The 15,766-nt window shown below is 41.4% G+C and overlaps 1 protein-coding gene across 1 annotated transcript in view; it reads right to left on the minus strand.

Annotated features, from left to right (window-relative positions):
- The window catches only part of ylpm1 (YLP motif containing 1), a 47,813-nt gene that overhangs the window by 6,004 nt on the left and 26,043 nt on the right, over nt 1–15,766 (minus strand). The window contains exons 14-23 of the mRNA XM_045719537.1: nt 15,013–15,176; nt 14,621–14,683; nt 12,896–13,015; nt 12,169–12,345; nt 11,866–11,949; nt 11,587–11,670; nt 10,717–10,794; nt 5,972–6,023; nt 3,001–3,128; nt 2,397–2,587 (exon numbers count right to left, since the gene is read on the minus strand). Coding sequence (XP_045575493.1) covers nt 2,441–2,587; nt 3,001–3,128; nt 5,972–6,023; nt 10,717–10,794; nt 11,587–11,670; nt 11,866–11,949; nt 12,169–12,345; nt 12,896–13,015; nt 14,621–14,683; nt 15,013–15,176 — 1,097 coding nt within the window. The 3' untranslated portion in view covers nt 2,397–2,440. The remainder of the gene's footprint in view (nt 1–2,396; nt 2,588–3,000; nt 3,129–5,971; nt 6,024–10,716; nt 10,795–11,586; nt 11,671–11,865; nt 11,950–12,168; nt 12,346–12,895; nt 13,016–14,620; nt 14,684–15,012; nt 15,177–15,766) is intronic.

Raw genomic sequence — 15,766 nt, forward strand, 5'->3', positions numbered from 1 at the left:
GCATTGCGCATGGTGATCTTAGTCTTGTGTGCTGCTGCTCGGCCATGGAAACCCATTTCATGAAGCTCCCGACGAACAGTTCTTGTGCTGATGTTGCTTCCAGTGGCAGTTTGGAACTCGGTAGTGAGTGTTGCAACTGAGGACAGATGATTTTTACGCGCTACACGCTTCAGCACTCAGCGGTCCCGTTCTGTGAGCGTGTTGTGGCCTACCACTTCACAATAACAGGGCAGAAATCTGACGAACTGACTGGTTGGAAAGGTGGCATCCTATGACGGTGCAACGTTGACAGTCACTGAGCTCTTCAGTAAGGCCATTCTACTGCCAATGTTTGTCTATGAATGTTGCATGGCTGTGCGCTCAATTTTATACACCTTTCAGCAACGGATGTGGCTGAAATAGCCGTATACACTAATTTGAAGTGGTGTCCACATACTTTTGGCCATGTAGTGTGTATGTATGAGAGATATGATGTGCAAAGCTGTCATCAAGACAAAGGGTGGATACTTTGAAGAATATATTTTCATTTGTTTAACACTTTTTTGGTTACTACATGATTCCATGTGTTCTGTAATAGTTTTGATATCTTCACTATTATTCTACAATGTAGAAATAGTAAAAATAAAGAAAAACCCTTGAATGAGAAGATGTATGGTACTGTCCAGTCGTGGCCAGAGGTTTTGAGAATGACAAATATTAATTTTCACAAAGTTTGCTGCTTCAGTGTCTTTAGATATTTTTGTCAGATGTTACTATGGAATACCGAAGGATAATTACAAGCATTTCATAAGTGTCAAAGGCTTTTATTGACAATTACATGAAGTTGATGCAAAGAGTCAATATTTGCAGTGTTGACCCTTCTTTTTCAAGATCTCTGCAATCTACCCTGGCATGCTGTCAATTAACTTCTGGGCCACATCCTGACTGATGGCCGCCCATTCTTGCATAATCAATGCTTGGAGTCTGTCAGAATTTGTGTTTTTTTTTGTCCACCCGCCTCTTGAGGATTGACCACAAGGTCTCAATGGGATTAAGGTCTGGGGAGTTTCCTGGCCATGGACCCAAAATACCAATGTTTTGTTGGCCGAGCCACTTAGTTAACACTTTTTCCTTATGGCAAGGTGCTCCATCATGCTGGAAAAGGCATTGTTAGTCACCGAAGTTGCTCTCAGAGGATGTGTTGGTACCATTCTTTATTCATGGCTGTGTTCTTAAGCAAAATTGTGAGTGAGCCCACTCCCTTGGCTGAGAAGCAACCCCACACATGAATGGTCTCAGGATGCTTTACTGTTGGCATGACAGAGGACTGATGGTAGCGCTCACCTTGTCTTCTCCGGACAAGCTTTTTTCCGGATGCCCCAAACAATCGGAAAGGGGATTCATCAGAGAAAATGACTTTGCCCCAGTCCTCAGCAGTCCAATCCCTGTACCTTTTGCAGAATATCATTCTGTCCCTGATGTTTTTCCTGGAGAGAAGTGGTTTCTTTGCTGCCCTTCTTGACAACAGGCCATCTTCCAAAAGTCTTCGCCTCACTGTGCGTGCAGATGCACTCACACCTGCCTGCTGCCATTCCTGAGCAAGCTCTGTACTGGTGGTGCCCCGATCCCGCAGCTGAATCAACTTTAGGAGACAGTCCTGGCGCTTGCTGGACTTTCTTGGGCGCCCTGTAGCCTTCTTCACAACAATTGAAGTTCTTGATGATTCGATAAATGGTTGATTTAGGTGCAATCTTACTGGCAGCAATATCCTTGCCTGTGAAGCCCTTTCTGTGCAAAGCAATGATGACGGCACGCGTTTCCTTGCAGGTAACCATGTTTGACAGAGGAAAAACAATGATTCCAAGCACCACCCTCCTTTTGAAGCTTCCAGTATGTTATTCAAACTCAATCAGCATGACAGAGTCATCTCCAGCCTTGTCCTCGTCAACACTCACACCTGTGTTAACGAGATAATCACTGACATGATGTCAGCTGGTCCTTTTGTGGCAGGGCTGAAATGCAGTGGAAATGTTTTTTGGGGGGGATTCAGTTCATTTGCACGGCGAAGAGGGACTTTGCAATTAATTGCAATTCATCTGATCGCTCTTCATAACATTCTGGAGTATATGCAAATTGCCATCATACAAACTGAGGCAGCACACTTTGTGAAATTTAATATTTGTGTCATTCTCAAAACTTTTGGCCACGACTGTATGTATATATATATACAAAAAGAACTTGGGGTCCGCCTATTGGGGAACTAACCCGGATATAAAACATACGTTTCGTAACCTCCAAATAACTACTGGTATAACTACTAGCCCTCTCTCCTAACTGTAATAAACAAAGACAAACCATTACACAAACATGGAAATACTCTATCAAATTAGATTATTAATAGAATGTAATGTACATACCTATAAATCAAGAAGCAGGGGGTGAGGGCAGTGATCTTCTGTTACTAGAAATACTTAGTGCGGTTGAGAGCTCTCTGAGCTATCTGTCCGCTCTGGTCTGTGATTTTCTCCCAGTCTGTTTGACCCACCACAAAGCCGATATCACGCTTGCGTTCTGCATCCTTCTGCTCTTCGAGGTCAGCCCAGCGAACCTAGACGACAGGAAGGAAAACATCCAGCGGGGTCATGAGCAGGAAATGGGTCATGAGCAGGCATGATCTACTGATGCTAGCTCGCTGTTCAGAAATCGCATTGCAATTTAAATATTCAAGTAATTTTGTGAAACAGTGTTTAGGGAGCACATCAAACCAAATTCTCGCCAATAGATAATCCTGTTTTTGTGATGAAATGATCTGCCTTGAAATACAGAGATTGACTTGTCACAAACGATAAAATGTTACTGTCCACAAACCATATTATATGGCCAGTCATTGTAAATAAGAATAGACTTGCATGGATAAATAAAGGTTAACAAACAAAAAATGCATGAATAAGATTAGACAGGATGGAGGGGTTTTGGGTCTGTAAAACAGGAAACGGGATATAATAGTGTATGCCACTTTACCCTCTTCTTGCCGGGCTCAGAGTGGCGTGTGGCGTAGTCGTCCGGCAGCTGAAGAAAGTCATCCATGCCTGCCACATCGTCTCCCTCCCTCTTCCTCTTCCCCCCCATCACCAAGCCGTCCAGCTTGTCTGTAAGGAGAAGAGCGCTCGCCACGTCAACTCACGACTCAGCAAAATGAGAAATACTTGCTACTTCACTGACGTCATGGTCACCGTGACGACGATGCCCGACACTGCTTAGATTCTGTATAACGCCATTATCTTGCTCCATCTATAAATATTTGTAATGCTTGTAAGAAACTTTCCATGTTTTCCAAATGTATTACCAAGGATCCCCTCTCAGTCAATGAGTTGTCTCCTCTCATTTTGATATTGAAGCAAACTGTGTGCGGTTTAAAGCCAGCACAAATGTGTTCCTTTATAGAACATCTTGTTTTTTTGTAAATATAAGTGGGGATGTTATTTATTTTAAAATGTACTATTTTTATCTGTGTGTGTTTTGATCAGATCATTTTTTTGTATTCAGCATTTCTACATATTTGTCTATAATAAAGGAGGAGACTGGAAACAGTTCAGACCACCGGGGTCAAACTCATTCCATGGAGGGCCGAGTGTCTCTCCTTGGGGAACCCCAACCATTCCATGGAGGGCCGAGTGTCTCTCCTTGGGGAACCCCAACCATTCCATGGAGGGCCGAGTGTCTCTCCTTGGGGAACCCCAACCGTTCCATGGAGGGCCGAGTGTCTCTCCTTGGGGAACCCCAACCGTTCCATGGAGGGCCGAGTGTCTCTCCTTGGGGAACCCCAACCGTTCCATGTATTTGAACCATTCCAGAGCTAGCACACCTGATTCAACTTGCCAACTAGTTATCAAGACATTGACTACTTAAATTATCTATTGTTATTTGATCCTGCTGGTCATCTATGAACGTTTGAACATCTTGGCCATGTGCTGTTATAATCTCCACCCTGCACAGCCAGAAGAGGACTGGCCACCCCTCATAGCCTGGTTCCTCTCTAGGTTTCTTCCTAGGTTCTGGCCTTTCTAGGGAGTTTTTCCTAGCCACCGTGCTTCTACACCTGCATTGCTTGCTGTTTGGGGTTTTAAGGCTGGGTTTCTGTACAGCATTTGTGACATCAGCTGATGTAAGAAGGGATTTATAAATACATTTGATTGATTAAATCAAGTGAGCTAGTTTAGGGCAACAACAAAATTGTCAAAGTCTGGGAGTCCCGGAGGAGAAGTTTGAAAACCACTGGTTTAGAGGATGGAGATGAAAAGGATATCACTGTGGAAAAAAAGTGAACATCTACTGGAAGCAAAAGTTGTTAGTGAACATCATGTACATTGCCTTCGGGAAAGTATTCAGACCCATTGACTTTTTCCACATTTTGTTACGTTACAGCATTATTATAACATTTATTAAATAAAACAATTTCCTCAGCAATCTACACACAATACCCCAAAATGACAAAGCAAAAACAGATTTTTAGACATTTATGCAAATGTATTAAAAACAAAAAGCAGAAATAACCTTATTTACATAGGTATTCAGACCCTTTGCTATGAGACTCTGCTATTGAGCTCAGGTGCATCCTGTTTCCATTGATCATCCTTGTGATGTTTCTACAACTTATTCGGAGTCCACCTGTGGTAAATTCTATAGATTGGACATGATTTGGAAAGGCACACACCCAAAACTAAGCAATTACTTCGAAGGAATTGTCCGTAGAGCTCAGAGACAGGATTCTGTCCAGGCACAGATCCGAGAAAGGGTACCAAAACATTTCTGCAGCATTGAACGTCCTCAAGAACATAGTGGCCTCCATCATTCCTACATGGAAGAAGTTTGGAACCACTAAGACTCTTCCTAGAACTTTCCACCATGCCGAACTGAGCAATCGGGAGAGAAGGGCCTTGGTCAGGGAGGTGACCAAGAACCTGATGGTCTCTGACAGAGCTCTAGAGTTCCTCTGTGGAGATGAGAGAACCTTCCAGAAGGACAACCATCTCTGCAGTACTCCACCAATCAGGCCTTTATGGTAGAGTGGCCAGACGGAAGCCACTCCTCAGTAAAAGGCATGATAGCCCGCTTGGAGTTTGCCACCTAAAGACTCTCAGACCATGAGAAACAAGATTCTCTGGTCTGATGAAACAAAGATTGAACTCTTTGGCCTGAATGCCAAGGGTCACGTCTGGAGGAAACCTGGCATCAACCCTACGGTGAAGCATGGTGGTGGCAGCATCATGCTGGGAGACTAGTCAGGATCAAGGCAAAGATGAACAGAGCAAAGTACAGAGAGACGCTTGATGAAAAGCGCTCTGGAGCAGGTTAGGACCTCAGACTGGGGCGAAGGTTCGCCTTCCAACAGGACAACGACCCTAAGCACACAGCCAAGACAATGCAGGAGTGGCTTCGGGATAAGTCTCTGAATATCCTTTGTGGCCCAGCCAAAGCCCGGACTTGAACCCGATCGAACATCTCTGCAGAGACCTGAAAATAGCTGTGCAGTGACACTCCCCATCCAACCTGACAGAGCTTGATTGGAGAATGGGAGAAACTCCGCAAATACAGGCGTGACAAACTTGTAGCGTCATACCCAAGAAGACTCGAGGATGTAATCACTGCCAAACGTGTTTCAACAAAGTACTGAGTAAAGGTTCTGAATACTTATGTAAATATCATATTTCAGTTTATAATTTTTTTTAAATAAATTAGCAAAAATGGCTAAAAACCCATCTTTGCTTTGCATTATGGGGTATTGATGAGGGATAGATTGATGACGGGGAAAAACTATTTTATATATTTTAGAATAAGGCTGTAATGTAACAAAATGTGGAAAAGGTCAAGGGGTCTGAATACTTTCCGAAGGCACTGTAAATGGAATCAAAAGACGTGTTTGGATTCACTCCATAGTTGTTAGTGAACAGCATGTACATTAGTAAGATCAGAAAACAAAGGGAATACCTACCGAGTTTGGCATCAGAAGTGTCCATCTCCCATTTGCTTTGTGGAATGTAACCCTAAATTATACAGAGAAGAGACCGCAAGGGTTAGGCCTCTGAGCGGCAAGGAGCTAGGGGTCAGGAGGAGGATATGAATGAATGAATATATGAGAGAGAGAGAGAGAGGGAGAGAGAGAGCAAGAGAGATGAGTTTCGGTGACGGAGAGAAGGCGTTGAAATAGTTACGTGAATCAAACAATATCAGTACAAATCAGGAGAATCGTAAGAATGACACGACATAAGACAATATAAACATTTGTTTTTTTTAAGATGTTGGCATGCAAACATGTCAGATGTCACTATGACACCTCGGGTTGAGAAGATTTGCCTTTGGCGTTAGCCATGATCAAAGCATTTTTGAGACACATCAGAAAACAGCTAGTTGATAGAGAAGCTAGCCTACTACAAGTGCACAACTAGATTTGATCAACACTTTGTGTTAATCGTGGTTCCACACTAAATCGAAACAGATTATACAGCCTAGTTACTGAAGAAGAAGTTAGACTATTAGTTAAACCCCCCCAACACAACACTGATGTGCACAAGTTGGACATTAAATCGTCTTTTATTCTGCAGCATTTGGTAAATAAATGAAGAACGTGAAATACAAGTATTCTGGGTCAAAACTTCAGTTCCAAACACATGTTAGAAAAAAGTCAAAATCAGGCTAGTTGTTTAACCTCTCAAACCATATGCTTCCAACACAGGAACCTGTCGTGGATATATCCACTTCCTTAATGTCCAATCCCATTCAACTTCTGAGTGAGATTTGTTTCCTGGTGTACTGTAGCTCTCTCTGTGCTTCAGTAACCATGTTCACATTATGATCCTAACATCATTTTCTTACAATTTCTAATAAATGGATCTATCATCTAATGAATTGTGTGAATAATAATAGTTTTGGAAGGACCGTCCCTGGGTGTTTGAGGTGGGATTCTGGTAGCAGTGGAGATAACATACTCAGAGATTGATTCAATTAAAAAGTTTGTGGTCTGATGTGTTGGTTGAATCTTTACGATGCACAATCAAGTCATCATGCACGTTTTTAATGAAAAGTTCGTAGGTCTTTCCCCCCAATTAAATGTTGACTGGCACTGCAAAGTATGCCTACCTGGCAGAATGATACAAATCCTCTGTTATCAATCGGGAGGGCATTTGTTTGGCAAAGTCTTCCATCAAATGTACACAGTAGGCCTACATTGTACAGTACAGAAACACAGCTAGCCAAATGATCTCTTGCTAGGTGTGCAATTTAATTAAAAAGGGCACCTATCCCCCTCCTGCAGGTTTTCTATGAAGCCAGCTAGATCTACTGAAAGTTTTCTAAAGCTAGCCAGCTTCAGTTAGCTTCACATTCCAGCTCAGGCTTCGTCCGTACTACAGCGGTTGATTTGCTCGTCCCCATGTCACACGTAGCTAGCCGAACACTAAACTGTTTATCGAGACAATGCTGAAACATCAATCCATGGGCCAGTCAGTGCCACGTTTTCATTGGTTGAAGAAAAAAATGAAAATATCGAAAGAAAAATTGCAAATTCAGCAGGCGAGGTTGTGAAATAGGCTCCTAGAAGGGGCGTCTTTATTTAATTACCTTTTAATCTTTTATTTAAAATTGATCCTTTATTTAACTAGGCAAGTCAGTTAAGAACAAATTCTTATTTTACAATGACGGCCTACCCCGGGCCAAACCCGGACGACGCTGGGCCAATTGTGCGCTGCCAATATGGGACTCCCAATCACGTCCGGCTGTGATACAGCCTGGATTCGAACCAGGGACTGTAATGACGCCTCTTGCACTGTGATGCAGTGTCTTAGACCGCTGCGCCACTCGGGAGCCTGTAGTGGAGGGTATACGCTGCATACCCACTCTTCTTTCAGTGGGCATTGCTTATACTCACTTCTTAATCCCTACTGATGCATATCAAAGTAGTGTAGTGGAGGTATACAACTTATCAATGATGTAGTACAATAGAGAAATCATGCACAAAGTTGCCTACACAATCGCAAAGCAGGTGAAATATACTGAACAAAAATATAAAAGCAACATGTAAAGTGTTTAATCAGCTAAAATAAAATAAAATCTTTGAAATTGTTGCGTTTATATTTCTGTTCAGGTTATATATTTTAATAGTGTGCCCCACATAGCTTGTTTCAGCCGAATATCAGGCAGCAAGAGCGCTCAGCTCTCAACTTATTGTCGCATGGAGCGGTTCACAGAACTGAACGACATGTGTAGCCAGTAGGGTAGGAAAGACGTTTTAACTTATGATATCTACAAGTCAATTCTAACTAAGGCAACAACGGGTTTGCAAACCAGTTATTGAAAAGGTTTGGTCTGATGTCTTGGTTGAATTTTTAGCAACATTTTGGGCAAAACTTATCCAGGCACCACAAGACCACTACTTATTGTTCATGTTCCCCCCCCCCACACAGGTCACCATTCCTTCACCGGGCGACCCATTTGGGAAATATTTGAAAATATGTTTGTATATCTACTTCCTTAGGTACCACTACAAAATATATATTATTTGCTAAATACATGAGAAAAACACAATATATATGGTGCTGTTTGTAGAAATTACAAATTCTTATTATAAACCTGACTGTGGAAGTATCAAGTCATTATCAAGTCATTATTATCAATTCATATCCGTTAATTACATTGAAAATCAATGTTACGACACCCACATTGATCTATTAATGTTAACTACTGGATGATTCAAGTCAGACATGTTATAGCCGTCACTTGAGTCACGAGGAAATTAACATTAACAGATAATTTTTTTTATGAATTGACCTGGATATTATTTCCAGTGAGAAAAGGAAAGGAAGGTCAGATATAGTAGAGCGCAACACAGGTGTTGCACTAACTTCTACATCACAAGTAGTCATTTTCACAAAGTCAAGTTTCATGATAGAAGCATGCATCAGGAGGAACTGCAAGAACACAGATCGTCATTAAAATGTGAAGGTTTGGCCTACATACCATAATAAAAAGTTCTACACGGCTCTCCCATGTAATACACAACAATAACTAGGATGTGTTAATCACACATTTTCTAACTGTAAAACATTACGCTTGTACTTACCATCTAGTAAGGAACTAACACCATGGCAACACAAACATATTTTGTTTTACTCAAGTAGAGTTTGATTACAGAAGAAATCCAGAACTAATTTAGGCTTATTTAGATAATAAAGAAAAGAAAAGAAAAGTCAAATCACTTAAGTATACCATCCTAAAAAGCATCCACATTACCTCGGCAAAATGAATGTTTTTTCCATTTACTTATTTGTAATCTTTAAAAAAAAATATATTTATATGTGGGAAATCCCACTTCTTCTGTATCCTTGTGGTTTTATTGAACATATAGGACAGTGAAGAGACAACAGGAAAGGCCGAGTCAGAAGGATTGTGGGTTTGATTCTCTGATAAACGTGTTGGGGTCAACTAACCACTAGACCACAGACCACAGTCTCTCCATACACTACTTCCTCCATTTTTATCACGTTTCCAAATGTCATGATGTTCCTCATTCTGGTATGCTTGTATTTAATATCCCTGTATAGGAAGTTTGACTTGGGTTTATAACTTTATAAAGTTGTCATTAATATGATGAGATATTTTGGATCAATTTGATTAATCTCAGCACAACGGAGGACAGTAATCGATCAAACAAGACCGAAATTAAAAAAAAACATCAGGTCCAACGCAGCCGTTTTTATCTCAATATCAAATCATTTCTGGGTAGAAATTAAGTACTTTACTGTGATTGCCTTCTATTCAAATGTGAAAAAATAAACAAATATAGTTTCTTAGCAAAGACCAATATCTCTAGCAAGAATCTGGCTAAGACTGTCGGAGGGATCTGAGTGGGGAGGGAAACGAGCTACAATTTACAGCTCTTACACAAAAAATTCAATATAATTTTCACAAAGTCAGTATTATTCCAAACTCATAGTGTGGTTATATATCTATATATAAAACACAGGAAATCACATTTTTGACTACACTGGGCCTTTAACAAAAAACAAATAAACTGCTCTAGCTGCAATAATGCCATTCGTCAACGGCCTACGCTCTTTAAAAGAGCCAGCAAGTCCCTCACTGTACCTGCAAGCAACCTAGCATTTCTTCCCTACTGCCATGACATCATATCAAAATGGACCAATGTGTTTCTGGTGCAGGGCTCTCCAACCCTGTTCCTGGAGAGCTACCGTCCTAGTGCACCTGGCCGACCTGATTCTAGTAATTAGCTGGTTGATAAGATGTGAAAACCTACAGGAGGGTAGGCTCTCCAGGAACAAGGTTGGAGAGTCCTGCTCGAGTGGATATGAGGGATCAGTAGATCCCTATAAGAACAATAACAGATATAAAGGCTTGCTGACTGGATCCTACCTTAATAACAGACATAAAGGCTTGCTGACTGGATCCTACCTTAATAACAGATATAAAGGCTTGCTGACTGGATCCTACCTTAATAACAGATATAAAGGCTTGCTGACTGGATCCTACCTTAATAACAGATATAAAGGCTTGCTGACTGGATCCTACCTTAATAACAGATATAAAGGCTTGCTGACTGGATCCTACCTTAATAACAGATATAAAGGCTTGCTGACTGGATCCTACCTTAATAACAGATATAAAGGCTTGCTGACTGGATCCTACCTTAATAACAGATATAAAGGCTTGCTGACTGGATCCTACCTTAATATCTTCCTCCTCCTCCTCCTTCTTGGGCTCCTTCAGCGGCTCGTCATCAGGATTGAAGTCTTCCATCTCAACCTTCAAAACACAAAATGTTTCCATTTAATTTCATTGATTTTTTTTTTTTTTAATGCCATTAGGTAGAATAATATTTTACAACCACACAAGTGGCTACATGGAAATCATTGAGGACAGTGCCAACAGGTATTACACATCTTTTAAGAGAGGACAAGGTTCACTCTAATAACAGAAACCCATTATAAAAACACTCAAGGTAAAAAGGTGCTATGCCTAGAATGGATCCCCTATGTGGATGCTAGGTGAATTGGAACAGCACTTGGCTGCATTCCAAATAAATCCCCTCCTGCATTCCATTTCACCGTAACAAGGTGGAGCCTCGGGCCTCGGGCCTTGAGCCTCGGGCCTTGAGCCTCATACTTTCTGTTTTGGTCCACCAGCTTCACAAACAATATTTCTGGTTATTGAAAATTATATTTGACAGTGATTTAGATTGGTACAATGATTCCTCTTCACTATTCAGTGCTTGTTTTCTCACAAACTGAAATTGAGTGAACAGTGTACAATTTTATCAAGCAGGAAATGACAGAGCAATTTCTACATTGGCCACTTGACCTGATTTAAAAACAGGTTTCTCATTTTGACAACAAATGCCACTCTGGTCGGGAGAAATCAAAAAGGCAAATATCCCAGCCAATCACAACACTGACGGATAAGAAATACTGTGAAACACTAATTTCACCATTACTGCCGATATTCAAACAAATCCTATGTGTAGCACCTTTAAAGCCCCTAAAACTGGTATAAAAACCAAAATGTCAACATATTGTGAAATGTTCCAATACTATATACCTCCTCAATAGCAGCGTCCTGAAGCAGGGACCGGACATCCAGACGCACCATGTGACGTGGAGATGACTCCCAGTTACTGGACATCTAGATGGACAGAAAACAGAAATATACATATAAAACAGACTGGGAATAAAACACAATATACTGTCATGAATTACTTTAAATAAAAAAATACTATACAGACACTGTCATTATCAATGCCTTGATAAATATGAGCCCTGATACCATTAAAATGTAGAAGAGCTCTTGGGTTGTGGACGCGAGGACACAGTACGGTACCTTTTGAATATCCTTAATCTTCCGTCCGTGGGCATTTCTTTTAGCACAAGTCTGATTGTCTGCAGTGATTTCAGCCAAGTACACCTGGCATAAAAATACATTGACACGTTTACACTTTTATATAGGCCACATCAGGCATGTATAGGTTTAATTCTGTTCCAATCTCCACACTAGTATAACTACTTCCAATTAGGTCATTTATTGGGCATGAATTCTAAAATGGTAAGCTAGTATGGACTAAGGAACGCGTTATCGGTGTATATCCGCATTTTGATATTTCAAGGTATGAAAACGTTAACTCACCTCGAAGCCTTTAGTCTTGGCAGCACTCCAGAACTGATCAAAGTATTTAACCCTGTCATTAATAGCGTCGATGATGATGAAGGGGAAGAAGCCGTCGTCCAGGGTCTTCCTGAATGTTTTAAGCATACTGTTCCTGTACGTGTCTTCCATCTCGGCTTCATACTCGTATTCCAGACACTGACAAAAATACAAAAAATAAATGTTATGAATTGATGTTAAAATACAAAATAAACATGTGTTCAAATATTAAATTATAAACTGGGTGGTTCGAGCCCTGAATGCCGATTGGCTGAAAGCCGTGGTATATCAGACCGTATGTATGACAAAACATTTTATTTTTTTGCTAACCAGTTTATAATAGCAATAAGGCACCTCAGGGGTTTGTGATTTAAGGCCAATATACCACGGCAAAGGGCTGTATCCAGGCACTCTGCGTTGCGCATAAGAACAGCCCTTAGCCGTGGTATATTGGCCATATACCACACCCTCTCGGTGCGTTATTGCTTAATTAAAACAACAGCCTAAAATGGGGCCATTTGTATTCATGTATAACAATAGCTCCAGTGAGGCACCACGTTACACACGGGCATGTTTTCTTAAGGCCTACAGTCATCTCCTACAGAGAGATAGTATTTGACTAAACTGCTCTCTTGTAGAAAGCCTTTATGCTCCACATAAAGCAGAGACAGAGGTTTAAGTCAGTCAGAGAGCAAACAGAAGGACACACCTTGAGTTTAACCCGTTTCCCTGTTTCTGGGTCCTTCTCCACCTTCTCCACCTCCGTCATGAAGTAGTCGTCTAATCCCAGCACTCTGGGAGGAGCCCCTCCACACTCCACCTCCTTATCCTTAACCCACGCAACAACATTTAACATTTTAGTCATTTAACAGACTCTCTTATCCAGAGCCACTTACAGTAGTGAGTCATTTAACAGACTCTCTCATCCAAGGCCACTTACAGTTAGTGAGTCATTTATTAACAGACTCTCTTATCCAGAGACACTACAGTAGTGAGTCATTTATTAACAGACTCTCATATCCAGAGCCACTACAGTACTGAGTCATTTAACAGACTCTCTTATCCAGAGCCACTACAGTAGTGAGTCATTTAGCAGACTCTCTCATCCAGAGCCACTACAGTACTGAGTCATTTAACAGACTCTCTTATCCAGAGCCACTACAGTAGTGAGTCATTTAACAGACTCTCTTATCCAGAGCCACTACAGTAGTGAGTCATTTAACAGACTCTCTTATCCAGAGCCACTACAGTAGTGAGTCATTTAGCAGACTCTCTTATTCCAGAGACACTACAGTAGTGAGTCATTTAACAGACTCTCTTATCCAGAGCCACTTACAATTATAGTGTACTCATCTTTAAAAAAGGTAGTTAGATGAGACAACCACCTATCACAGTCACAGTAAAAAAATCCTCAATAAAGCCGCTAGCAGAAAAGTCTGAGCTAGTAACGACAAGGTATTTCAGTGAGAGAAGGCAGCGCTCGAGAAGTTTCAGGGAAGACGACAACTATGAGTGGTGCAGGTAGCAATGGATAGCAACGAGTGTTTAGGACGAGTGGTGCAGGTAGAAATGGATAGCAACGAGTGTTTAGGACGAGTGGTGCAGGTAGAAATGGATAGCAACATGTGTTTAGGACGAGTGGTGCAGGTAGAAATGGATAGCAACGAGTGTTTAGGACGAGTGGTGCAGGTAGAAATGGATAGCAACGAGTGTTTAGGACGAGTGGTGCAGGTAGAAATGGATAGCAACGAGTGTTTAGGACGAGTGGTGCAGGTAGAAATGGATAGCAACGAGTGTTTAGGACGAGTGGTGCAGGTAGAAATGGATAGCAACGAGTGTTTAGGACGAGTGGTGCAGGTAGAAATGGATAGCAACGAGTGTTTAGGACGAGTGGTGCAGGTAGAAATGGATAGCAACGTGTGTTTAGGACGAGTGGTGCAGGTAGAAATGGATAGCAACGTGTGTTTAGGACGAGTGGTGCAGGTAGAAATGGATAGCAACGAGTGTTTAGGACGAGTGGTGCAGGTAGAAATGGATAGCAACGTGTGTTTAGGACGAGTGGTGCAGGTAGAAATGGATAGCAACGAGTGTTTAGGACGAGTGGTGCAGGTAGAAATGGATAGCAACGTGTGTTTAGGACGAGTGGTGCAGGTAGAAATGGATAGCAACGTGTGTTTAGGACGAGTGGTGTAGCTATTTAGGTTAACCTGATCCACCATCCTGACCGTCGCTCTCTCGTAGCTCTCAAGATCAGGATGGTGGAACGAGGCTAGGTATTTGACCTTTGTGAAAGAACTCTGGGATATCTATAATATATTATTATATCTGGAAAACAGGAAACGCATGACAGGAGCGAACATTTAATCCCAGATAAGTTATTACTACCACAACAGAACAGCCACGTTGGACGATGGTAACTTAAGGTTCTACTCACCCGTATCAGCTTGGCCACATGGCTTTTTCCACTTCCTGGTAGGCCTCTCATTATGATAACGATCTGAGAAACATCAGAGGTTATGGAACTCACTCATACAGTAGACATGTATCTGGGGATATGAGATCTGTGTACTCTTGCTGTACTATAGCTTGAGGATGTTATTATCCTAGGAACGCATTTCTTACTGTATTTAAAGTTGTATTGAAGTGAATTAGGAAGTACTGTATTTAAAGTTGTATTGAAGTGAATTAGGAAGTACTGTATTTAAAGTTGTATTGAAGTGAATGAGGAAGTACTGTATTTAAAGTTGTATTGAAGTGAATGAGGAAGTAAGTGAATGAAGAGTAAGATGATTGAGAGTGAGCGAGCGAGCAGTCATTTATTTGCACCCTTTCTGGACGGGTGTCTCGGCCTGGCAGTTTGAGAAGATCCTCCACGTTCTTGGTCTCAGGTTTCTTCTCCATCCTGGAAGGAGGAGCAGTCGGTGGGGGAGGAGGGTGAGACGACGTGGGGCCTCCTCCTCCTCTCTCCTCTGGGTAACTCCTCCGTTCACCTAGACCACAAGACAGGACAGTCAGTGCAAAGCGAAAATAGAAACCTGTCGCAATTTTACTTTACAACCAAGAGGCATGAAAAGACGAGCAAACTGAAAATTAGCAGGACAATGGAAGTTGTCTTCACAAACACCATTTTGATTGTTAAAACCAACGTGTTTTTCGGCATGTACACTACCGGTCAAAAGTTTTAGAACACCTACTCATTCAAGGGTTTTTTGTAGAATAATAGTGGAGACATCAAAACTATGAAATAACAAATATGGAATCATGTAGTAACCAAAAAAGTGTAAAACAAATCAAAATATATTTGAGATTCTTCAAATAGCCACCCTTTGCCTTGATGACAGCTTTGCACATTGTTGGCATTCTCTCAACCAGCTTCATGAGGTACTCACCTGGAATGCATTTCAATTAACAGGTTTGCCTTCTTAAAAGTTGATTTGTGGAATGTCTTTACTTCTTAATGCATTTGAGTCAATCAGTTGTGTTGTGACAAGGTGGGGGGGTATACAGAAGCTAGCCCTATTTGATAAGAGACCAAGTCCATATTATGGTAAGAACAGCTCAAATAAGCAAAGAGAAACGA

This window comes from Salmo salar, chromosome ssa06, assembly GCF_905237065.1.
Source record: "Salmo salar chromosome ssa06, Ssal_v3.1, whole genome shotgun sequence".
Classification (NCBI taxonomy): domain Eukaryota; kingdom Metazoa; phylum Chordata; class Actinopteri; order Salmoniformes; family Salmonidae; genus Salmo; species Salmo salar.